Consider the following 26,299-nt stretch of genomic DNA (forward strand, 5'->3'; position numbering starts at 1 on the left):
AAACTGTATTAATAACCTTGACCCCAGTACCTACACATCACTCCTGTAGTAAATTGGTTATATAGACAGGGAGCTGTACCTATAAATTACAGAGCTCGTATGTAAATGGAGTCTTAATTCTGGAAATTATAGTTAGCGCAGTCCCAGACCACAAACCTTTATGTTATTAAGCAAACACGCAGAGTTACCCATCTACAGTATGGTACCATTGTGTATAAGTAAAGAGGATCCTCATGTTGGAAATAATGTTGGGTCCTACTGTTCCGGCCGCGAACAGCGCTTCCCAAGGGTTAATGTGTGGGATAGAGAATCCCTGCCTAGAGTGGTGCTAAAGCTGAGAACATTTACTTATATTGCTATATTATGAAACTAGGGTCATACATATAATTAACTGAGTGATAGAGGGCATCTCCAATGTGGTCAGATAGTATGGTAAAACACTAGTAGTGTGAAGGTAGCTTGTTAGATTACACTTGGCATATTCATAAGCCTCTCATATTATTATGTACCAGCGGTATTGTGTAAGGAAAAGGAAATCCCCTATTACTTTCAGCTTATTTACATAAAATAAGAGGTTGAACATTACACTGAATTAGTAGAGTTATCTCAATGGTATGTTTAACATGTACTAAGACTGGCGGTTGCCAGAGAAACAAAGCATTCTTATCTAAAATCACTGTCCACACTGTGGCTTCTACTGAGTGAAAAGTGTAAACTTCAATGTAAATAAACATAATGAAATGAGCATATAATCTTGGATAGCCCTGGCAGTGGTAGGCATGTATATTCTGACAATAATAGTCCTCATATGAAGCACTCTCACAGTGAAGAATGGTAATAACGTTCTGGCTGGTATTTCTGTTATATAGGCATCACTGAGAAACATGAAAGCAGCCATAGCGTTTCATAGACCAGCCAATGAAAGGCTACTGGTGTAGGTTTCAATCCACACGGACAGTGAGCCCTAAGATGTAATATATCAGCAATGTCAGCCTATTCCTAAACGTAGGGAAACATCACCTGCTAAATAATAAACTCTCTCATCCGATAATGGTGGTAATCCATGTGGGGTACTTGGTGACAGGCGAGGACACCACAGCTGGCCCAGCGCCATAGCTGTTACATTTGGCAGTTCAGCAGACTACCGACTGGGAGCAGAGCAAGGTATGGATGGTGACTCGCTATGGTCTGCTGGGGCCGCATGGATGCCGTGAGATCCATGTGGGGTACTTGGTGACAGGCGTGGCGAGAGGTGGTAATCCATGTGGGGTACTTGGTGACAGGCGAGGACACCACAGCTGGCCCAGCGCCATAGCTTTCTTCTGAATGCTGTCACATTTGGCAGTTCAGCAGACTACCGACTGGGAGCAGAGCAAGGTATGGATGGTGACTCGCTATGGTCTGCTGGGGCCGCATGGATGCCGTGAGATCACTCTTTCTAGACTGGGCTGCAGTGGCCATATTGTGCGGCAGTGGGCCGTTTCTCTCAGGGCAGAGTTCCAGAGTGGGGTAAGGCATACCTGCGTCTTCCTGCTTTCAGGCAACGGCATAAAGGCTGCTAATTCAATGTCCAAGCACTCTGTATCACATGTGTAATAAGAGGTGAGTACTGCGTGGAACTTTTTATTCTCTGCGGCGCCATCTGATACCTCTTCCATAGCTGGTAAGGATGTAAGCCTCTCGTCTGTGGTTATCTGGGGGGTTGTTAGGTGTCCATTTGGCTCTTTAGATTCACCACTTTGATAAGGGTTACCCTCAGGAGCGGTCAGTGATGTGCGCACGGCAAAGGACTCAGAAGGAAGCTGGAATGCATTTCTAAGAGTGTCTGAGAAGGCCTCTTGATAATAGGAGAGCAGGTTGCTTATTTCACTGATTAAGTGAGTAGCCTCTATGTAAGACATATCCATATTAGGGGTATGACGGATACCCTGGCTACCCCGACTGGGTAGCTCCGCCAAACGGGTCCTGCTTCCTCCCTGCCGACTGCAGCTATGTAACTGGCAAGTGACCACAGCCTGTAGCCACCCCTGATGCCCGACAGCACCAGTACTCAGGGTCCCACCCTGTGACAGGCTCCGGCTACCCAGACTAGGTAGCTCTGCCAGAGGGTCCTTCCTCTGCCTGGAACAGACTGCTATGTAGCCAAGGAAAGTGATTTTAGCAGGAGCCCACCCAAATAACTAGACATACTAGCATTCAGGTGAAATAGGAACTCTCTTTATTGTAAAACATACACTCCTTTTATACACACAGCTCATATTGATAAGACCATGGACAATCCCACAATTCTCCCACCATTCCCGCCTCTCCAGACCAACCGGCACGCCCATTGCAGCCACAGTCCCACAGAATCCAAGTACCTAGGGGTGGCGGTTTCGGGGTGATCCCGGTGGAGTGGCGGAACTTCCAGGGTGTCATTTTAAAGCTCTCGGCCCCCAGATGCCACAGTCCAAAAAGGGGTGTCCAAAACCCCCGGTTCCTAAAGGAGCTCCCCTCCGATAATTCCCCCAGCTCTTGTCCTCCCTAGGGGCTACCAATCCCCAAAAGAGCTGAGCTCTGGGGCAAAGGGCTGATGGAGCGACCAGGGGTAAAGTTAACGGGTGTCCTGCTGTCCTGTGGCTGACCGGGAGTTCCAGGAGCCCGGCCAGCCTAAGAGGGGTTAGGCGGGTATCCGTTGTGAGGTGGCCGACCAGGAGTTCCAGGAGCCCGGCCAGCTTAGGAGGGTTTTCCCGGTCATAGATCAGCTCTTCTCTTAACAAGTTTAGAACACAAAAACAAGCCAACAAAAAGCAAGCAAAAAGCTTCCAGAGATTGTAGTTGCTCTGAGGAGCTCAAAACACTGAGAAATAACAGGGGTGAGGTTGTAGGGGGGTAGGGGTAGCCCTTGCAGCCCGGTATCCGTGACAAGGGGATAATCAGCTCACTGTTTTGTGAGGGAGGTTCTTGCAGTATCTTGCGGGGTGTCACTGCTCTTTAACGACAGAGGTACAAAAGTACCCTGCTGGGGAGTCAGATGGTAGGCCGCAACCTGTGAAATGTTCCGGTGGACTAAGTCTAGCACCAAATCTATAGAATATTGGTATTATTCAGAAGAGCTGTCACTACTGCAGAGTATTCTGTAATTTGCAATACTCGATGAAGCATTGAAAAGAGCATTGAGTGCAGATTAGTGTGGAGATTTGGAGCATTTCATGGCCGCCGCCCGGAAGTTCCCCCCTTTTTTCCTGTTTTTTAATACTGCATACAAATATCCTGTATTTTCTGGTTGTATTCTAATAAAGAGACTGAGAAATAATGATATATGGTCATTATACCATTGCAAAAGCAATAAATCTAATGGTGGCCTAAGACTTTTGCACAGTACTGTATATATATATATATATATATATATATACACATACACACAAATACAAAGAAAGTTTGGTTTAGCACAACTTACAAAAAGTTTTGTGAGTGCTGCCAATGAGACCAAATAGTTACACAAAACAGAGGATATTGGGTCACATCCATTTGTAAATAAACAACACATTTTTAAATGCTGCAAAAAATTGTCTTAAAAAACCCCTATATTTTTATATTTGAATTGGGATCTAGTGACACAATACAGCCATATTTTGCTTAGCCAGTAACCAATTTACAAGGTATCCCAATGTTGACTGGTCCTAACACTACAGTACTTTGCCTTTATGGGGTGAATCATTCCTACTTTTTCTCTTTATAATATAATGAGACTCCCTGGCTTTATATACACAATTCCATTACACTGTCATGAGAACACTTGAGCTTGGGTGGGGTGCTTTAACCCAGGGGTCGCCAACCTTTCGGACCTCAGGGACCACTAAACATACAATTTTTAATCCCATGGATCACTAACATGAATTTTTTTTAAAAGGTACAAACCTCTGTAATGTATGTATGTATGTGTGTATATATAAATATATATATATATATTTATACACATACATAACACACACACACACACATACTGAAGATAACTAGTATAACCATAGCTAAGTTTACATTATGGGACCCATTTAACAAGCTCCGTATAGAGCTTGTGGGCCCGTGTTTCTGGCGAGTCTTCAGACTCGCCAGAAACAGCAGTTATGAAGCAGCGGTCTAAAGAATCGCCAGAAATCAACCCGATCGAGTACGATTGGGTTGATTGACACCCCCCTGCTGGCAGCCGATTGGCCGTGAGTCTGCAGGGGCAGCGTTGCACCAGCAGCTCTTGTGAGCTGCTGGTGCAATGCTGAATACGGAGAGCGTATTGCTCTCCGCATTCAGCGAGGTCTTGCGGACCTGATCCGCAGTGTCGGATCAGGTCCGCAAGACCTTTCTTAAATAGGGGCCTATGTATATATTTACACATGTTTAAGAATATATTCATGACAGATGAAGGGAGGTTGCCAACTTTTGAGCTGGAAATAGAGAGGCAGGAAGTGGGGGAAAAAATAATTATGTTTAAAAGGACCACAATACTTCCAAGTTACCTCCCCAGTTAGGAATTATTCAAAACTACTTATGATCATGGACAGACATTGGAGTCATAAATTAAGTTTATATATCAGAAAGCTCTCAATATGGATGTGAGCGAACCACGACTGATGTTACTGGTAATTACTAAATACTGGTGGGATATGGCTGATCTGCTGGATGGCAATTACTGGAATTCAGGTGGAATGGCTTTGTGTGCGGGAAAACTATTAGAATGAAATATAATGAATATTTAATTTATTTTTTTTAAAAAGAGGGAAGACAAACAGTGATGTAAAATTGGAAAAACAGAAAGAAAGCGCCTCATGGTGAAATATTTCCAATCAATATATATAAGGTGTAAACAGGCAGGCTGACCTTTATACATATATATATAGGTCAGTCTGCCTATTTGCACCTTTTTCGCCTGTTCACCTGCTCTCTCACATTGTTCTATATTGATTGGAAATATTTCGCCATGAGGCGCTTTCTTTCTGTTTTCCAATTTTAGATGCACTGATTCACCATCGGTTCCAAGAAGAGCTGCCTATTCACTAAGTTTGACCGCTACCAATGACAATTTACTCACCATTATTTGCTATATACATTTCTTATATATTAATAAGGTTTTATATTTTTGTTTTAGCTCAGTCACAGTCATTTTATTTTGTTTGAATTAAGTTCCTGTCACTTTTTCACATATTGCTTTTATTCATTATTATTATTTTTGTACACATATTTATTTGCCTTCAAGAAACTAAGCGCCCCCTATTTTTATGATTATTGTATAATCATTCAATCTATATTATTCAAACAGTGATGTAAGTCCATCTGAAAGAATAGAAAACTACTATAAAGAGACAGGTAAAGGGAAGAAAATAAATGAAATATAAGATATATAATAATTCCACTATTTCAAGCCAAGACTATACCAACTTCTGCTGGCTTTAGAATGGAAGCATCTTCCGCTGAGCAGTGCGCCGGGCGAGAGGAGTTAAAAATACAATCTAGCTACGCAAGTTGCGCAGTACTACGCAATGTGCGTAGAGAGATTGAAATTTAACTCCCCCTCCGTTGGTTTTCACTGATGTCCAGCCAGGCACTGTAGGGAGTTGCGGCACAACTGGGGTGACACCATTAGAGAAGATTAATTTCTGCTTGATGGTGTCAAGGACCACCAACATCTTCTGGTGGACCCCCAGTGGTCCACGGACCACTGGTTGGCGACCACTGCTTTAACCAATGGAAGATGGTCAGTCTCCCTTTTTTTAAATACAAATACAAAGTTTGGTTTAGCGAACATTACAAAAAGGTTAACTACATATTTTTTATATTTGTAATAGTAATTCTAATGCTTCTTTTAAATGTAATATTTTATTTGATTACTGAATTTTAATGGATTTTCATTCTTATCAACATTTGATTGTCCAAAACGAAAGTCTACAGGACTATTTTACTACTAAACGAATTACAATTTCAGCACATTCGCCCATCCGTACCCAGCAATCTTCAGGTCTGTGCTGGAGGCAAATACAAAGTGGGAATATGGAGCTATTATTATTGCTCTAAAGTGGAAGCCTTTAACCAGAGGTTTTCAAACTTGTTCTCATACCTCTAACAGTCCAGATTTTCAGAATATCTGAACTAAAGCACAGGTGAAATAATCAGCTGATTAGTAAAGATGGCTATTAAAGTGAATGTCAACTTTCATGATAAAGTGCCCGTTTTTAAAAAAAACAATTAAAAACAGGGGCACTTTCATTCCTGAAAGTTTACATTGCACCGGATTTTACAAATACCTTCTTCTCCTGAAACACCGGATCGCTGATCGCCCCGCCTGCTTCTTCCTGCTGTACTAACACAGCAATGACGAAACCGGCTTCCTCCAATCACGACGTGGCCTCACTAGATGAACGCTCCTGGGGGGAGCCGTGATTGTAGAGAGCCGGTTTCATCATTGATGACGAAGTACAGAGGAGCTGCAGGCGTGGGATCGGCGATCCAGTGTTTCAGGAGAAGGTAAGTATTTGTAAAATCCGGTGCAATGTAAACTTTCATGAATGAAAGTGCCCCTGTTTTTAATATTTTTTTTAAAAACCGGGCACTTTATCATGAAAGTTGACATTCACTTTAAACTGGTCTCACCCAAGGTAATCCTGAAAATCTGGCCTGTTAGTGAGGTTTGAGGACAGTTTTGAAAACCCCTGGTTTAGACTATAGACAGATAATTATTGCCCCTACACCTAAGCAGGATATCATACTTTGGGCTGCTATCTGGAACCATTGGCCCAGGTCAACCTTCTAGCTCGAGAATGAGCAGGTAAAGCTTTAGATTTTACACTGCCTTAAGCAGACAACAATCACCATTTACGTTTATATCATATTTGTCTCATTTATATTTTCATGGTGCTCGGACAAAATGCAGATGGACAGAATGCCGAAACACATTTGTCCGTCAGACATATATCAGAGAGCCTGTGTTCCAACGTTGGCTGAGGCAGTTACGCTCCAGAGTGCTCTGTTCTAATCAGAGCCTCGGGCACCGCAACCACCTCTGGGAACCTAACCATGGGTCCCCCCCCCCACAACATGCTTTAAACTATCTATCTGTCTATCTTTCGATCTGTATCTATCCTTATCTATCTATCTTTCTATCTCTATCTATCCTTATCTATCTATCGTTCTATCTGTATCTATCCTTATCTATCTATCTATCTATCTATCTTTTGATCGGTATCAATCCTTGTCTATCTATCTGTCTATCTTTCGATCTCTATATATCCTTATCTATCTATCTGTCTATCTTTCGATCTCTATATATCCTTGTCTATCTATCTGTCTATCTTTTGATCTGTATCTGTCCTTGTCTATCTATCTGTCTATCTTTTGATCTGTATCTATCCTTATCTATCTATCTATCTATCTCGTGGCCAGACAGTTATCCGATGGCCATTTGTCTGTCGGTATATTATCCGTCACACAAAAGTCAGTCGGACAAATGTCCGTCGGATAACAGTCCAGCCATGATTTTCCACGACTAGGAGATTCGTTTTCAAGTCCTTGCTGTTTAACCCACCATTCAACACACGTTTAACCCCCAAATCAATGTAATACACAAAAGTGTCATTCTAATGCAAAAATTTAATTTTTGCATTACTAATCCTAACTAACCCCTGCAAAGGCATTAAAGGGACAGTATACTGTAAAAAAATAAATCACGATTTCCAATTACTTTTTTTACCAGTTGCAGAGTATAAAAGGTATGAGATTTGCTTTTTAAGGTTTATTTCTGTATATGAAATAGCTGAGTTTGTGTTTTGAGACCACAACCTAATAAAATGGCTTGAGCTTGTAGGTATAATCAGATCTCATTACTGTATAACACTGTGTACATATACATGTCTTTATCTTATATCTGTATGTATAATCAGATCTCATTACTTTATCACACTGTGTACATATACATGTGTCTTTATTTTATATCTGTAGGTATAATCAGATCTCATTACTGTATCACATTGTGTACATAAACATGTCTCTTATCTTATATATGTAGGAATAATCAGATCTCATTACATTATCACACTGTGTACATATACATGTCTTTATCTTATATCTGTAGGTATACTCAGATCTCATTACTTTATCACACTGTGTACATATACCTGCTTCTTTATCTTATATCTGTCCATAAACCAATCACCAATACTTGGAGAGAACAATGGAAAATTAACATTTTATTACCTTATCTCTTCTATACCCCAATGGGAGTGTAATTTCATCTGCTGGCTGTGTTTACACAGCTTATCTATAGCTTGGCCCTAAGGCCAGAAACTTTCTGAATAGGTGGGGATACCACAGGCTTAATCAACTATTTCAAATGCCAATATAAAGGTAAAGGAAATAATTGTAAATTATTTAATACACTGCAGCAAGTAAAGTAGATCAACAAATTAAAGGGGGGAACATTTTTGAGTAAACTGTCCCATTGGCAGAGTTCCTCACAGGAGACATACATCTTGCAACTCCCAAGAAGAACACAGTCAGCCAACCACAAGCTGTTTCTTGATCAGGAGCTGCAATACTTGTGGATTCTGAGTTGGACTTTATGCTTATTGCATTTGCAAGGATTAAACGCATAGTTAACAAGGGTCAGTAATGCAAAATGTATGTCATTTTTTTGCTTTACAATGTCCATTTAACCCCATAATGCCAATACCATACAGTAATGTAAGCTCACATTTCCAGCTACACACACAGAGCAGTGAACTAAACCCCCAGAAATACACACACAACAAATATAGCAATAACTTTGCCCCTACTGACTGTGCCATCCCTTGTCCTGCACTTAGAAACCTGTCAATCAAATGTATGACTTTCTTCCATATAGATTCCCCCGTGTATAGCAGTAATGGTGTCTACGGACCCCATACAGTACCCTGTCATTGGCAAAACTTAGTTGTGTCCCTTTACACCTAATTCATTAAGATGTCTTGGTACCTACTACATTATACTAATCCACAAATGCAATACACGACTACATTTTACCATATAACAATAGGGTTACATGATTTACATAGGTGAGTTGTGTCCACGAACATGAGCAAAGCAAGCCTAAGATTTTTGGGGCATATTTGGTACAATATGCTGTGATTTAGTACCTAGATAAATAGATGAATGAGTCAGTAAGATTCCTAGCATACGAAAAAAAAGAGCCTGCCTAGTGTATTCTATAGCACAGCAATTTACAAGTTCACTAGAAAGCCTAGAACTTAGACAGCTACTCAGCTACAGACAATAAAGGTGGGTGAGAGACATTACAACACTAGCTTCACCTTTCCTGCTCTGCCTTCTGACAGTTCCTCAGCCTCCTCACTTAGATCCCGGTCATATTCTACAAGCCCCCCCCAGAGCAGCAGCAGTCAGAAATATAACCTGACCTCTCAGAAATCAGAGCTTTCATTGGAGCAGGGATAAGAAAAAAAATACAGAGGACCTTTCTGCAAACACTTTTGGATTGCCCTGTAGATCCTCTGTTATAAAATACTGGCAGCACTATCATTTATTTGCTGCATTTGTGGCTTCAGTCCTTCACTTAGATCTAAGGTTTTTAATCTATCCAGCCGACTGCCATATCACATAACATAGAGGAATTTAGTGAGTTATTAGCAAAAAGAGAAGCATGTTTTTGTTTAATTTGTATATGCCTAAATGTATTCTGCATCCCTACTTAAAGGGACAGTCTAGTAAAAATTAAACTTTCATGATTCCAATAGGGCATGCAATTTTAAACAACTTTCCAATGAACTTTTATCATCAAATTTGCTTTGTTCTCTTGGTATTCTTAATTGAAAGCTAAACCTAGGTAGGCACATATGCTTATTTTTAAGCCCTTGAAGACCGCCTCTTATCTCTGTGCATTTGATAGTTTTTCAAAGCTAGACAGCGCTAGTTCATATGTGACATATAGATAACATTGTGCTCACTCCCGTGGAGTTACTTATAAGAGGGCACTGATTGGCTAAAATGCAAGTCTGTCAAAAGAACTGAGATACGAAGGCAGTTTGCAGATGCTTAGATACAAGGTAATCACAGAGGTAAACAGTATATTAATATAACTGTGTTGGTTATGCAAAACTAGGGAATGGCTAATAAAGGGATTATCTATCTTTTTAAACAATAACCATTTTCAAGTAGACTGTCCCTTTAAAACACCTTACTGTTGGCTTAGAAGGATCCATGGTGCAGTCTGGCATTGCTGCTTGTTACTCTGCCTCTGTTCTATATCAATAGTGCAGTTTAAATAAACAGCGACAGCAGCGTTCAGCCTTTGAGCACACAACAGCTGCTGACAAATGCTCGCTCTAACCTCTATCCTTCTTACACAATAAAGAAGAAATTGTGAAACTCTTCTAGGCGGCTGCCATCTAAATCACATATAAATAAACATATGTAGACTCCACTTGTGTGCATAGAGCAAAAGAACCAGCTCTTACATTTGGGGTCACTCAAAGGGCGCACCTGAGATACACATGCACACAGGGGCGTATTATGGCCTAGGCCAACAAGGCACGGGCCTAGGGCGGCAGATTTGAGGGGGCGGCACTTTTTGGGGCCGGGCACTCAAGAATTGGCTTTTGGTGTCTGACTGCGGATGCTGCTTAGAGCAGATCAAAAACTGGCCACACTAATGCATGAGAGGCAGCGGCTGCTACGGAAGTGGGACTGGAAGGGAACCCTCAGTCAGTGTATTTTCACAGTAAGTTAGTCAGTCCGACTCCTATTGTAATATGATCTAACTCTAACGTCACCTACTATTTGTTCATATGCAAATGTCTAAGCCCTTAAGGTCGCCTCTTCTCTCAGGGCATTTTGACAGTTTTTCACCACTAGAGGGTGTTAGTTCATGTGTGTCATATAGATAACACTGTGCTCACGCACGTGGAGTTCAGGTGAGCCAGCTCTGGTTGGCTAAAATGGAGGTCTGTCAAAATAACCGAAATAAGGGGGCAGTTTGCAGAGGCTTAGATACAAGGTAATCACAGAGGTAAAACGTGTATTAATATAACAGTGTTGGTTATGCAAAACTAGGGAATGGGTAATAAAGGGATTATCTATCTTTTTAAACAATAACAATTCTGGTGTAAACTGTCCCTTTAAGTAGCGCTACTTCCTGCTGACACCCCACCAATGCAAAAACAATCTTGCACTTGAAAAAGCTGGGGGGATTTATGCATCATGTGTCCCCCTCACATGATTTTCTGGAAGGGATGCCCCCCCTCCCCCTGTTCCCCCCGGTTCCTATGCCTATGATGTCTACTACAGTGTGCGGTTGCATCTAAAATGACACTTTTCAAAAATCCTCACTGTTCTTGAGCCCCCGTGATCAAAGTTTGCCCTTTTAAATAGTTTCTTAGGTATTTTCCCATGTAAGAAAAATCTTCCTTCCTAAAGTCTAAAACTTGGATATGAAACTAAATTTTTATTTTCTGGTTCAGATAGAGCATGTAAACAACCTTTTAATTTAACTCTATTATCAAATTGTCTTCATTCTCTAGGTATCTTTTGTGGAAAAGCGGGTATGTATGCTCAGGAGCATGCACGTGTTAGGAGCATTATATGGCAACAGTTTTGCAAGAATACTATCCATTTGCAAGAGCACTAGACGGCAGCACTATTTCCTACCTAGGTATCTCTTCAACATCTCTTTAACTGTGTATTTACTATAAATATTATGCATTCCAATGTTCTGCACATAGTAGAATATGTTCTAAGTATTTCTAAATAGATATTCTTATATATATACATATATATATATATATATATATATATCTGTATGTATCTATACCTATATATAATCATGTATGTATATATATGTATATATTTGTGCAAAACAACATTATATATATATAGAAATATGAATTTATGAATAAATAGAACATATTCTGCTATGTGAAGAACATTGGAATGTGAAATATTAATATTTTTATGTCGGGTTAGCACACTTGAGAATATCCGATTGTGTTTGCGTGCGATTTGTGTGTTCTAATTTGTATGTGAGAATAGGTTATCGTGCTTGCGATATTCTAAGTTCGGCTTTTTACTCGCGTCGGGTTAGCGCACGAGCGAAAACACTTTACTTTCAACTCATAATAATATGAGTGCAACCCGAAGCGCACAAAAAGCTTGCTTCTAGCGCAGTTAGGGAAGGTGTCCGTGACTGGCCCTTGCAGTGTCCGCCACCCGTTTTGCGGAGAGGAGGGAGGAGTAGGACAGATGAATGCTGGTCCTTACTCCTCCTTGACCCAAGCAGCGCCACGCTTAGTAGCGGGAAAGTGAGGGAAGAAGCAAGCTGCCTGCAGTCAACTAACCGTCAGTTGTGACCCATCCCAATTCCTTGATCTGTGCGGCAGCATGATGCTGGTGTTTGTGTGTAGAAGACCGCTGCCTACTCTGACAAACCTTACGTAACCAAGTAAGTAACCAACCATGATGATCATGCAATTAATATCAAGGTGGTGGGTTTGGTCAGCTGTTACAGAATCTCAATATAACCAAAAAAATAAATAAAATACCATATAAATGTTATTTTAAACTTGTTTGATTAGATGACTAATTTGTACTTGTGGAACTAGACCAGGGGCGTCCAACGTGCAGCCCATTTGACAGCAAAGTTTCGCTCTTCTGACCTATAGAAACATAGATTATGTCGGCAGATAGGAACCATTCGGCCTATCTAGTCTGCCCAATTTTCTGAATACTTTCATTAGTTCCTTGCCTTATCTTATATCTAGCATAGCCTTATGCCTATCCCATGCATGTTTAAACTACTTCACTGTCTCTACCACTTCTGCTGGATGGCTATTCCACCACGTATCCACTACCCTCTCTGTAAAGAGTGTTTTTTGATGTTTTTAATTTGAAATGTACCTTGGTGTCCTTCACTAATGTCTGTACTTTGGAAAATGTCCGCCACAGCCTTGGTCCGTGCCTATCCCTGCGAGTCGTGCGGGAGAGTTAAATAGCGCTCCACTTGTAATCTATTCCTTTATCAGGTAAAAATATATATCTCAGTTTAACAGACAAAGCTAACATAAAAGAAAATCAGCTATCGCTTGTTTATGCAACAAGAAAACTTAAATGGACATGATACTTATCTAAAAAAGAATATGTATTACATTATTGTTTTTGTTGTTATCTGAAAAATCAATGTTCCTGTGCTGAATAAACCAACTTTTTCTGTATAAGTTATCCATGTGAGTCAATACGCTTTAGAGTCCCAGGACTTAGTTGTACATAATCACCCACGTCATGTTAGTTTCCCTTTAAATGAGTGTAGCCTGCATGCTGCAGTATTGATTGGCTGAGAGGGACAACTCAGGAACATGCTTCCACATTCATGCAGCAAAAAATAGTTTCCAACTCTCTTTAAAGGGACAGTAAAGTCAAAACTAAACTTTCAGGATTAGGATGTGGAGCATACAACTTTTCAATTTAATTCTGCTATCAAATGTGCTTCATTCTCTCAAGAGTAACAATGCACTACTGGGAGCTAGCTGGTGATTGGTGACTACTGAAAATATATGCCTCTTGTCAATGGCTCACCCAATGTCCTCTGCTATCTCCCAGTAGTGCACTGCTGCTCCTTCAACAAACAAGAATGAAGAGAATGAAGCAAATTTGATAACACTATAGTAGGGTGACCAAATTGCCACTTTAAAAGGAGACACATATAAAAAATACATATGTCAGGGCTGTTTAAATAAATGTTACGTATAAGAACCCTGACATATGCATTTTTCATGTGCCCCTTTTTTAAAGCGGCAATATGGTCAGCCTACTATAGAATCTGCAATATCTGAATCATGAAAAATTAAATGTTACTTTACTGTCCTTTAAGATACTTTAAACTGCTTAGTATGGCCTCTTAGCTCAACTGGACCGTCATACTTGCAGCACGGAAGTATCTGACAATAGAAATAAGACTGAGTGAATGATTCAAACTTTATTCAGCCAGACAGATTCTCTTGTGAGCAAAGATTTCCCATGAACACTCCCTCCCTTATCTAATAAAAAACAGCACTAATTATCATGTTATGGTCAGATTTATACCAACATTTATTTTAACATCAAATATTTGTTAAATTATTATTATTTACCACTCCCCCAGGAAGACTATTTCTATGAATTAAAAGGGACAGTCAACCCCATTGTTTATTGTTTACAAAAAGATAGATAATCCCTTTATTACCCATTCCCAAGTTTTGCATTACCAACACTGTTATATTAAACTGACACGAAACCCCAACATTTTCTTTAACGATTTGGATAGAACATATAATTGTACACATCTTTCCAATTCACTTCTATTATCAAATTTGTTTCATTATCTTGTTATCCTTTGCTGAAGGAGCACCATTGCACTTCTGAGAGCTATCTGAACACATCTAGTTAGCCAATCACAAGAGACAAATGTGTGCAGGCACCACTCAGCAGCCAGCTCCCACTACTGTGAGATATGTGTGTATTATTTTTTAACAAGGGATACCAAGAGAACAAAGCACATTTGAAAATAGAAGTGAATTTAAAAGTGTCTTAAAATTACACGTTCTATCTGAATCATGCAAGATTAATGTTGACTTTCCTATCCCTTTAATATACTTTTTACCTCTGTGATTACCTTGTATCTAAGCCTCTGCAGACTGCCCCCTTATCTCAATGCTTTTGACAGACTTGCATTTTATGCCAATCATTGCAGACTCCTAAATAGCCCCACGGGAGTGAGCACAAATATTATCTATATGGCAAACGTGAACTAGCGCTGTCTAGCTGTAAAAAAAAAAAAAGACAGTCAAAATGCACTGAGATAAGAGGCGGCCTTAAAGGGCTTAGAAATTAGCATATGATCCTACCTAGGTTTAGCTTTCAACAAAGAACACCAAAAGAACAAAGCAAATGAGGATAAAAGCAAATTTGAAAGTTGTTTAAAATTGCATGCCCTATCTCAATCATAAATGTTTAATTTTGACTAGACTGTCCCTTTAATCATCATGTTCCGTTACTTACGTCATCGTTATGTAACAATCCTCTGGTAGCGTCCGATATCCTCTTTTTTCTGCATTGATTCTTCTGTTTAGCTCTCATATTCTCAATTTAAAAAAATCACCGGTTTACATGAAAAAATATATATCTGCATAAAATAATAATAAAAAAAATCTATAGAAAAAAATAAATCTCTCTTTAGCTAATAATATTTCTGAGGTAGATCAATCCCTGTTCTAAAAACGGCATCATGGGAGCAGGTAAGTAAAACAACTAAATATATATGTGGTCACAAATGAGTTGTTTTTTTTTATTTAAATATCTGTGGTACAAAAAAGCAGCTTTTAGTAAAAAAATGCAATATATATAAATAGCAATAGGAAAAAACCAATCAGTAAACCTTTCAGTAGTAAAATAGCTTAGCTGGAAATGATTTATAGATATATGGCAAAGCTGCTAACTCAAAGTATTTCTGCTCAAATTTGGTTTAAATCCTTAAAAATGAAGGACAAAATTGTCATTTAGGAAGCAGATTTTCTGTGGCTTTTCCCTAGAAATAATTGTGCGGTGTGGGGTTTTCTTTTCAGTTTCGTTTTACAGTAAGTATTTTCACTGTAGGGAAAGAGCTTAGCATAGCAGACCCTTCTGCAGTCTTTTCATTGGTCAGTGGAAGAACTGGAATGTGTAGAGGCTGTGCAGCTCGGATATTTAAAGGCATCCGGTTTAAAGAGGATATTGTAATCATTTTTTTTCTTTGTTCTGTCTCAGATATTCAGGTAATAAGATAACATTTTAACTGCACTCTTTAGGGCAGTTAAAGGGTTATCTATTGCTGTGCTAAGAAACTATTTTTTCCTTAGGGACTATGAACACTTTGAGATTAAAGGGACAGTCTACAAAAGAATTTTTATTGTTTTAAAAGATAGATAATCCCTTTATTACCCATTCCCCAGTTTTGCTTAACCAACACAGTTATATTAATATACTTTGTACCTCTGTGTTTACCTTTTATCTAAGCATTTCTAACAGCCCCCTGATCACATGACTGTGACTATTTAAAATCTATTGAGTTGCATTTAGTCCTGGGCGTGAACACAATGTTATCTATATGGCCCACATGAACTATAAGTCTCCTGTTGTGAAAAGATAATACAAAAGCATGTGATTAAGAGGCTGTCAATCGAGCATTTGAAACAGGCAGAACTTTTGAGGTTTAAATGCTATAAAGTAAATTAATCTAACAATGTTGGCTGTGCAAAGCTGGGGAATGGGTAGTAAAGGCATTATCTAACTTTATAAACAATAACAATTTTTATGTAGACTGTCCCTTGGCTGCTAAGCCATTTCCCACCTGGGTGCTAATATTTTATTTTATTTATTTTATTTTTTGAAATTTTTGAAAACATTTTTTTTAACTTTTTTTTTTTTTTTTTTACAGACCCCCAAGACTGTTGGAAATGTTAGATGATTACCTTCACAACAGTGGGTCTTGGGGGTCTGTAGCTGCTTAGATGCCTGAGATACAGGCTTCTAAGCAGCATGCCCCCTGCTCCTATACTTAACATTGTTAAAGGGACATTATACACTCATTTTTTCTTTGCATAAATGTTTTGTAGATGATCTATTTATAAAGCCCATAAAGTTTTTTTAAAAAAAATAAATGTATAGTTTTGCTTATTTTTAGATAACATTGCTCTGATTTTCAGACTCCTAACCAAGCCCCAAAGTTTTATGTGAATACCGTCAGCTACCTTCTCCAGCTTGCTCCTGTTTGTGTAAAGGGTCTTTTCATATGCAAAAGAAGGGGGAGGGGGGGGGAGTTTCTTATTTCCCACTTGCAGTGGGCTTTCCAGCTACCTATTCAACAGAGCCAAACTGACAGATTCTAAATAAGTTTTTAAACAGTTTTATACTGGATTTTTATATCAGTATCTGTGCATCTTATTCTTTATAGTAGTAGTTGCACGGTGACGTCATCACATAATTGCGCATAACATCACCGCGCATCACGTGAAGCCTCGGCGATGCCTGTCACTCTACAGGCACAATCGCCGGGGTAGGAGCAGTAAGGAGCCCCCAGATCTCCCTCAAGGTGGGAGAGTGCTCATGACGGCTCTGAGCTGTCATTAGCACCAGAGTGAGAAACTCTGTGACGGCTCAGAGCCATCATTAGCACTCAAAGGGTTAAAAGAGATCCGTTTAAAGGGACATTAAATCCAATGTTTTTCTTTCATGATTGAGACAGAGCTGTGATTTCAATGCTTATTTCTATTGTCAAATTGGCATAGTTCTCTTGGTATCTTTTGTTGAAAAGCAGGGTCTTAAGCTTAGGAGCGTGCACGTGTCTGGTGCACTATATGCAACCAGGTTTGAAAGAATGTTCAGGAACATTGTACACTAGATTTTTCTTTGCATAACTGTTTTGTAGATGATTCACTTATATAGCCCATCTGGGGGTGTTTTTGTAACAATGTATAGGTTTGCTGGTTTTTTTAATACCATGGTGCTGATTTTTAGACTCCTAACCAAGCCCCACAGTGTCAGATGTGCAAGGGCGTTTAGACTTCCGCTGCTCCTGTTTGTGTAAAGGGCAGGGGGGAGTGTCTGCTCTTCCTTCTATCTCAGCCCCTTTCACTGGGTGTCCCAGCCTAACCTCATCACCAGTGCTAAACTGGGAGCTTCTAAGTAAGTTTTTAAACAGATGTATACTGGATTCTATCCCTTTATCCATTTGTAAGAGCACTAGAGGGCAGCACTATTTCCTGCCATGTAGTGCTCCACACACCTAAGTATCGCTTCAACACAGAATATAATGTGAACAAAGCACATTTGATAATAGAAGTAAATTGGAACCTTTTTTCATATTGTATTCTCTGTCTGAATCACAAAATAAAGTGCAGGATTATATAACATTATTTTAGCGGTAACTTCAAAAATGAAAAGTATTTCCAGATTTTTAACTTTAAAGTTGGACTCCGCTCCGGGATCTACTGAGCGGGTCTTGGATATCCAAAGCACTTTCCAGGGCTTGCTGGCGCCCGGTCGCGCTATTGGACTAAATGTAGTTCGCTCCTGCTACTAGACCAGAGCGGGAGCGAGCTACATTTAGTCCAATAGCGCGACCGGGCGTGCTGTGACTAGCCAAAGTGCTTTGGATATCCAAGACCCGCACAGTAAATCCTGGAGCGGAGTTTATTTTTTTAATATACAACCCCCTCTCCGTGGCGTGGCGAAACGTACGTCGAGACATCATACAACTGGTTATGTGATAGTGAAGGGCGGTCTGTTTCTTGGAAGAGTTTTGGCTATCAGACGGATACATTGTTACAATCTGTTGCCATCCTGCTCACAGACTAATTACATTTGTATATTGTAACATTTTACTGAGGCCCTGAATGACTACGTTATCCAGGTTGTATTTTTAAAATTGATATATTTTAAAGTTTTTAATAAATAATTCTTTGGAAGCGGTTCCAGTATCGTTCAGTGAGGCTTTACCTGACAGCCTGAGATCAGGTCTGCATTCTAAGTGAAGCTTACATTTAGCTACCCACAAGTGTGAGTACAGCTCAAACGTCTTTGATATCGGAATTTGTGTTATACAATATCACACTATTTCTATGTTTTCTCTTCTATTTGAGATTTTAAAGAAGCACACGCACTGAAATAGCTGATCCTGACAGCAACTACACCTGAACGAATGATAGCTCAGGTATATGTGAGTAGTCATTTCACACATATACATTATATTTAAGCTTGTTTAAACTATATTACACTATTTGTATTTGTTTTCTCTTTTTCTCTCGATGAATTGAGGATCGCCCACACAACACCCTTTTATATCACATTTATTTATACCTCCATCTTAGGTACTGGCAGCTGTCTGCCAGTACCCAGTTTTCTATTATTTTTAATTTAATAAAAAAAAAAAAATTCTGTAGTGTAGCTTCTCAACTCCTTCCCCCTCACTCATTTACCCCCTCCCCCTCTAAGATCCTTTCTCTACCCTCTAATTTAACCCTCCACCATTTGAACCCCCTCTACCACCTTTCCGCCTCCCTTCTTCCCCCTCCCTGCTACTCTCAGAGTTTTTTTATTGTCCCACCCGCTCCCGCCCCCTGCATCGATGGGCCACCCACCCACCTCCCTCCTAACCCTCTCACACCGCACACCACAGAGTGGCCCTCTCTGCATCAGTAACTCTGCCTGTCTATTTCTGCACTGCCCGACTCGTGGGGCATGCAGAAACAGCGCAATCTCGCTACTTTTAGCGAGATCAAGGCAGAGAGAGGCCCAGGGTACAGCGCTGGTTGTTAAGGGGTTAATAAGGCAAGTAGTGAGTGGAGTTTGGCTGCTAAAAAACAAATGCAGCAAACAAGACATTAAAACATTAAAAAAAATCACACTTGCATAGTATTTTTATTTATTGCAAGAGTGCAAAAAATCTTGTAATTATAAGGTGTTTACTGTCCCTTTAATGTGTTCAGCAAAAATTACAGCCAGGGGCGGAGCCAACAGCTGTAGGGAGAAGACGTGTCTTCACATCGATCTGGCTAGACTAAACACTATTTAGTGACCATTACAGGACACAGAATCATTTCAACTGGTCACTCATAGACCACTCTAGCACCGGAGGTTACTGAATGCCGCAGTATCAGCCTTGAGGATCAGACTTCACTTGTTACCGCCAAGGTCCGCTTATAGAGGCGGAGACCCACATCCAGTTCCCGGACCTGCCTACGCTAGGGTGCCTGTAGAGAGTCGGCAGAAAAATCACCTCTGTCGGCAGCGGGTACACTCGATCCGGATGACAGCTGCATCTTCAAGATTGAGCAGCAAAGGCCGGAACCCTACATTTACCGCAAATGCGGTGCTCTGCATTCACAGGGCATATCAGAAAACGGACCTCATCCGAAAGCTCCTAGAAGACCACATCAGTATCAGGTATTGAAAGGGGTACTAAGTGCAGATCCTCGCAAACCCATAGGGATAACAGCCTAGATACACACCACTGGGTATTTGCAACGGCCAGCATTTCCACTACACGTGGAGATCAATATTTCACCTAATTCAGCTGGCACATATTTAGAGCTCACTAGCCTAATTCATACTGTCAGAAAGACTACCCGGCCCAGATTCTAAGCCCTACAAAACAGAAAAATACCCAGAGCCTCACTAAACCTAATCATAAACCACTACGCCACCTACTAACCAGACTCGACTGGATATACCAAACAGCTGTAAGCAGAAGCAGTTAAAGGTAATTTAGCACATTGTGTCCATAACACAGCAAGAGTAAGGACTTCAGGCCCTGAGTCCAAGAAGTAGCTTTGCAGCCTTAACTACGTAGGCCCTGGGGCACCAACAACAGCAGATAAGTGCACATGTTTTTTGCATCACGGCCGTTTGTAGACTCCACTGCAGATTATCATACTGCATTAAACTCCTGACTCAGGACATTGTGACATCTGGAAAGAGTGGTTGTAGTCTTGGAGGGATACCTTCACTAATAGGATTACACCTAGCTCAGCCTAGCTTCTCTAAAGAGGCCTCAACCCTGCAGTAGTATCTGGCCCCTGTATACCCCAGTGAGACTTTTCAACCAACTTGTTCCAGTTTGCTCCCTCTCCTCACCCGCTCTCACTCAGTTTGTCTGAGTGGGTAACATCCACATTCCTTCCCCCCCCCCTCCTGGAGGACGTATCCAAAATTCCCTGAGTAGTTGGAATAACTCATACCGCGCTCACACTCCAAAAACTATACTGGTGGGATTCTTTTAACATAGAGACTACACACATTGAGCTATGTGACCAGGGATCACTCTTTACAAAACCCTCCTAATTGTCTTTTGTACGCGCATGTGTGGGCTTGCTTGTTTTTGTCAGAATATGAAAGTATAAAAGAACCTGGACTCTCCCCCCCCCCCCCCAATTAAGGTATACACTAAAATCCACCATCTTGTTCTATAATATACCACTCACAACTTTACAGTGGTGCTAAATTGTGCTCAGCGTATAAAGTCTGCAGACAGGTGTGCTGCTTCCTTTCAAAATGTCACAGCAGGCAAAGAGAAAACATAAACAAAGCCTGGGGGCTAAAAAGACTGTCATGGAGCATTTTCAACCAAACGGACAGAGACTGCCCTAGATCTGAGGATGAGAGGTCATATTCACCTGACTTCACTACAGAACGCATAGAAACCGGTGTCTCCCAGCTTACACCTTCCTGCAGAAGTCAGGGAGAAACTTCTGTCCTTAACTGTGAGTCCATGCAGTTGATGTTTGAAAGACAAAATCAAACTTTAGCAAGGAGATTTGACAAATTGGAAACGTCATTTGAGGATCTGAGGAGAACTATCTTGTCAGTTACTGAACGCACTGATACCGTTGAGAGAAAGCAGGAAGGTCAGATGGTGGATCATGCCAACTGGGTCAGTTAAACTCAAAATCTGGCGGATCAAGTATCCTCTCTAGAACCCAAAGTTGCAGATTTGGAGGACCGTTCCCGGCGGAACAATGTTCACATTCGGGGGATCCCTGAGGAGATGACCCCGCGAGATTTGGAGAAATATGCACAGTCTTTCTTTTCTGCTATACTAGGCCCAGTGGCAGGAGATGCCAATCGGATTGACTGCATTTACAGGGTTGCAAGACCGAAGAACATTTCCCCTGATAAGCCGAGAGACATCATTGCTCACCTCCATTATTACACTTACAAAGAGCAGCTGATGAGGACTGTGCTCTCCAAGCCTTCCTGATCAGTATGCAGGGGTGTCATTGTTCCAGGATTTGTCCTCCCTTACATTATCGCAGAGGAGGACCTACACCACTGTTACAAGTGTTCTGAGACAGCACCAGATCAGGTACCGGTGGGGATTCCCAACCAAACTGTTTGTTACAAAAGATGGAACCCAACATACTATTCAAACTCCAAGACAAGGCCAAGAATTGCTAAAAAAATGGCATCTTGATTAGGCCCCCCAGATCTTCCTCAAAGAGGCAACCACAGATCCCCAAGCTTTGACCCACCACAAAGAAGCAACAACAACATGAGAGCTTCAGCTCCAGAATGGAACCCGGCAGACCAACACCCACCTCCATGATAGCTGCTCTAAAAGGCTGACTTTTCTTTTGGCAGGGAGGTATGTCTTTTTCTTTTTTCTTCAATTCTGTTCTAAAGGAAGCCCACCCTCCAGCAAAAGGGGATGGTCTCTACTGGACTCAGGTATACGTATTAAATATGCACTTACCTTGTGGCCCAATAGAGGGTAAGAGACTGTTTATTATCTATTTCATTTGTATCTGGTTTTGTACATTGTTTTGTTTTATACTTGTCAGTCCTTAGAAGTTAGACTATATACATGCAATACATGGTTAACTGTACATACATGACAGTTGGTAACAATAAAATGAGAATTTCAGCCCTAATGTAGAGCCCGGCAGAACAGCGTCCACCACGGAGACTATTTCTTTGAAAGTTTGACTTTCTTTTCTTTCCTTTTTCTCCACTCCCTTTTTTTTTAAAGAGGAAGCTTAGTCCCTGTTGGGGGGGATGTCTTCTGCTGGACTCAGATATACGCATCAAATGTGCACCTACTTTGTGACCTATTGGCGGGCCAAAAATTGTTTATTAACTGCTTATTACATGTTTTATGGTCAATGTTTTTGTTTTTGCACAAGGCCCTGTTTCTTATTTTAGGGCCACTGTTCCATTGTTTACTATTGAAGTTATTGTATATTAAGGACTCAGGTATATGTATTCAATATGGACTTATCTTGTGGCCGCTGGTAGGTCAGAGACTGTTTGTTATTTGTTTCATTTGTATCTGTTGTTTTTTGTTTTTTTGCATGTTTGTTTTCTAATTATCTGTTCTTTGATGGTTGGTTATATGCATACAAACCTGGTTAACTGTGTATACAGGGAGACGTCCGCCCTGGAGACTGTTGCTTTGAAAGTTTGAACTTCTTTTCTCTTTCTCCACTCTTTTTTTTAAGAGGAAGCTTAGTCCATGTTGGGAGGGGATTCTGCCGGACTCAGAAATACGCACCAAATGTGCACCTACCTTGTGGCCTATTGGCGGGCAAGAAACTGTTTATTGATTGCTTATTACATGTTTTATATTCATTGTTTTTGTTTCTGCACAAGGCCCCATTTCTTATTCTGGGGCTACTGTTCCACTGTTTACTACTGGAGTTAGGTTATAATAAGGCAATGTGAGGTTACTTGTGCACACAAAACAGTCCACTTACAGAAACACATAGGCTCAACTACACTAGAAATCAAGAGTACTTGGTTGGCTTCCCCCTTTTTTTTTAGCCTTTTCTTTACCTACTCCCAGTGGATGGGATAGGGTTTGAAGGGACCCGGGATCCCCGCCCCCTCCTTTTATTTTCTTCTTTTCTCTCTCTTGGCTATAAGATTAATAGCAACATATATACTAGTAGTTGAGACCCTGTGGGTTGTGCACGCCTATGATTACATGCTGGTTATTTAGTTTTCGTAGACAAATATTCTCACACTACATCTAGTGTATATTTCTACATTGATAGGGGGAGGTCCTATGCTGTTATGGTACCACCCCATAACTTTAATTTATTGCGGTCAGGGGTGACTTGTAACCCTCCGCAAACTTAGGCAGAGTTAGGTAGTCTCAGCCCATCCCAGGACGCTAGACGTCTTAGTATTATCCTTTATCTTCTATCTATCTTCTTATTTTTCTGTCTCTCGCCCTTTAGATACTTATTTCTTTCCCTCTCTCCACCTTTCTCTTTACTTAGTCCATTCCCTTTCCCCACCCCTTTTTTTTCTCCCTCTTTTTTTTTACCATGAAACTGTGTACATTGAAGGGTTTGAATTCCTCTACTAAAAGGAGTTTACTCCTCAATTATCTAGGAAATAACAAAATTGACATTGCTTATTTACAAGAAACCAATTGGACAGTGGACAGGGCGAATAACTTTCAAACTCGTTCATACCCTATTTCCATTTCATCCACATACTATAAAAAACCTAGAGTGATCACCATTCTGATTGGCAACCGGGTAGCCTATGAACACATTTATACAGAGAGAGACCCAACTGGGAGATATGTTATCTGTATATGCCGTTTGGAAAGCATTCTATACACACTGGTGGCAGTATATCTGCCAAATACGAATCAGGTTAGTTTTCTCTGAAGACTAATGGGTAAGGTGGAAAGGGTAAAACAAGGACATATTCTGATGAGTGGGGACTACAACATGTTGTGGGATCCTAATAAAGATAAGCGCCATGCGAGGACTGGGAAAGCAATTGGAAGCAAGTATGGTGCGTCCCTTCAATTTAGGAATCTAATATCTCAGTTTGGCCTTTACGATATATGGAGGGTCTTTCACCCGGATGCTTGCGATCACACTTTTTACTCGGCCCCACATCTATCATTTTCTAGAATTGATTACCTTTTCTGCAACTCCCAGACGTTAGAGGCTATCCAACAGTCTGTAATCATGCCTTGTACGTTTTCAGACACAATTCTGTCATTATACATTACCAGATTACCTATTGCAGGACATCCATATCCCGGAGTGGAACAGAGACTTGATTGAGTATTTGGGGTTTTATGATACTGGACAGGTGTCTGTTCTAACGGTTTGGTCTACCCTAAAAGCCTATATGAGAGGCCTTTTTATTAAAAGGCTAGCACATTTAAAAAAAAATCAAAGACAACCTTTAGCACAACTCTATTGTGAATATTTATCCGTTAGAGAGAAACACTTGCAGCCTGCAAAGCTCCAGAGTTTTAGGAAACAAATAGAGCAATTAGAGATTGAAAAAGCTCAGCATAGTCTGAGATGTCTTAAGCTAAAATATTATCACAAAGGAAATAAAGCTGACCGTTTGCTCACACATAAACTTTGTCAGAAAGCTCTGACAAACATAATTGCATATATAAGGTGAGGTAATGTTAGCTGCTACTCTCCAAAAGACATTGGTGCAGTGTTCGTAGACTATTACAGCCATCTTTATCAGCTTGGGCAACGTGATTGTAGGACTGCTGCCCCTAGGGAAGCTATTGTGGAGTTCTTGTCATCTCTCAATTTGCCGAAGGTCCCAGATGAACTTAAGGAAACTCTGTCTCTTCCGATCTCCTTAGAGGAGGTCAAAGATTCAATAAAAGTTTTGAAATCCCATAAAGCTTTGAGGCCAGATGGGTTCTCTTCGGTCTTTTATAAGAAGTTGGCGGGGACATTGAGCCCTATACTGTTAAGAGTTTTTAACCAAGCTTTTAAGGCTGAATCTTTCCCTAGAGAATATTTGGAGGCTGAGATCTTTGCTATTCCTAAACAGGGGAAAGACCCGAGTCTCTGTGAGAGCTACAGGCCAATCTCACTGATTAACCTTGATGTGAAAATATACTCTAAGATTCTGGCCAACAGATTAAATAAAGTTTTGCCGCTCCTAGTCCATCTGGACCAAGTTGAGTTCACGGTCATCCGCCAGGGTTCCGATAACACCCGCAGAGTGTTGGATATTCTCATGGAGCCTTTGGAGTTACCATTGGTCACCCTGTCACTTGATGCTGAAAAAGCGTTTGACAGGGTGCAATGGGACTACATGGTTGAAGTATTACACTCATTTGGACTTCCGACTGCTTTTATTGGAGCTATTATGGCTCTCTATTCAGCCCCTTTCGCTACAGTAAGAGGGATGGGTTTCCATTCAAAACCCTTTGACATTTTAAATGGAACAAGGCAGGGTTGTCCCCTTTCCCCTCTACTGTACGTCCTAGTGGTAGAGCCACTGGTAGCTAAGATCCGTCAATGTGAAAATGTTCATGGCCTGTTGATACAGGACACACTGCATAAGGTGGCCTTATTTGCTAATGACCTGACCCTATTTATTTTGGACCCTGAATATTCATTACCACAGGTCTTTGATATCTTGAGCGAATATGGAAGTTTAACATATTATAAGCTTAATTATAACAAAACGGAAGCCTTGGCTCTGAATATTCCCCCCACCCAATTACAGTCTATAAAAACAACCTATCCCTTTAAATGGTCTACTTCCCAGCTAAAACATCTCAGGGTTATTCTTTCTCAGAATCCTAAGCAGGTAATACAGGCAAGCTATGAACCCTTACTAAAGAAGTTTCGAACCTGGATATGTAAATGGTCATCTTTGGAGGTGTCCTGGATGGGAAGAGTTTGGGCCTTGAAAATGATGTTGCTCCCTAAGCTGACTTACTTCTTTCGGTGTATACCTCTCCCTGTCCCTGCTTACCTGTTGAACCACTTCCAGT

At 40.7% G+C, this 26,299-nt stretch overlaps 1 protein-coding gene across 1 annotated transcript in view; it reads right to left on the reverse strand.

Moving 5' to 3' along the window:
• BATF2 (basic leucine zipper ATF-like transcription factor 2) overlaps positions 1-15,566 on the reverse strand; it is a 92,898-nt gene extending 77,332 nt beyond the window's left edge. The window contains exon 1 of the mRNA XM_053720131.1: positions 15,043-15,566. Within this exon, the coding sequence (XP_053576106.1) occupies positions 15,043-15,120 (78 nt within the window). The 5' untranslated portion in view covers positions 15,121-15,566. The remainder of the gene's footprint in view (positions 1-15,042) is intronic.
• Between the last annotated feature and the right edge of the window lie 10,733 nt (positions 15,567-26,299).

Source organism: Bombina bombina, chromosome 7 (assembly GCF_027579735.1).
Source record: "Bombina bombina isolate aBomBom1 chromosome 7, aBomBom1.pri, whole genome shotgun sequence".
Lineage (NCBI taxonomy): Eukaryota > Metazoa > Chordata > Amphibia > Anura > Bombinatoridae > Bombina > Bombina bombina.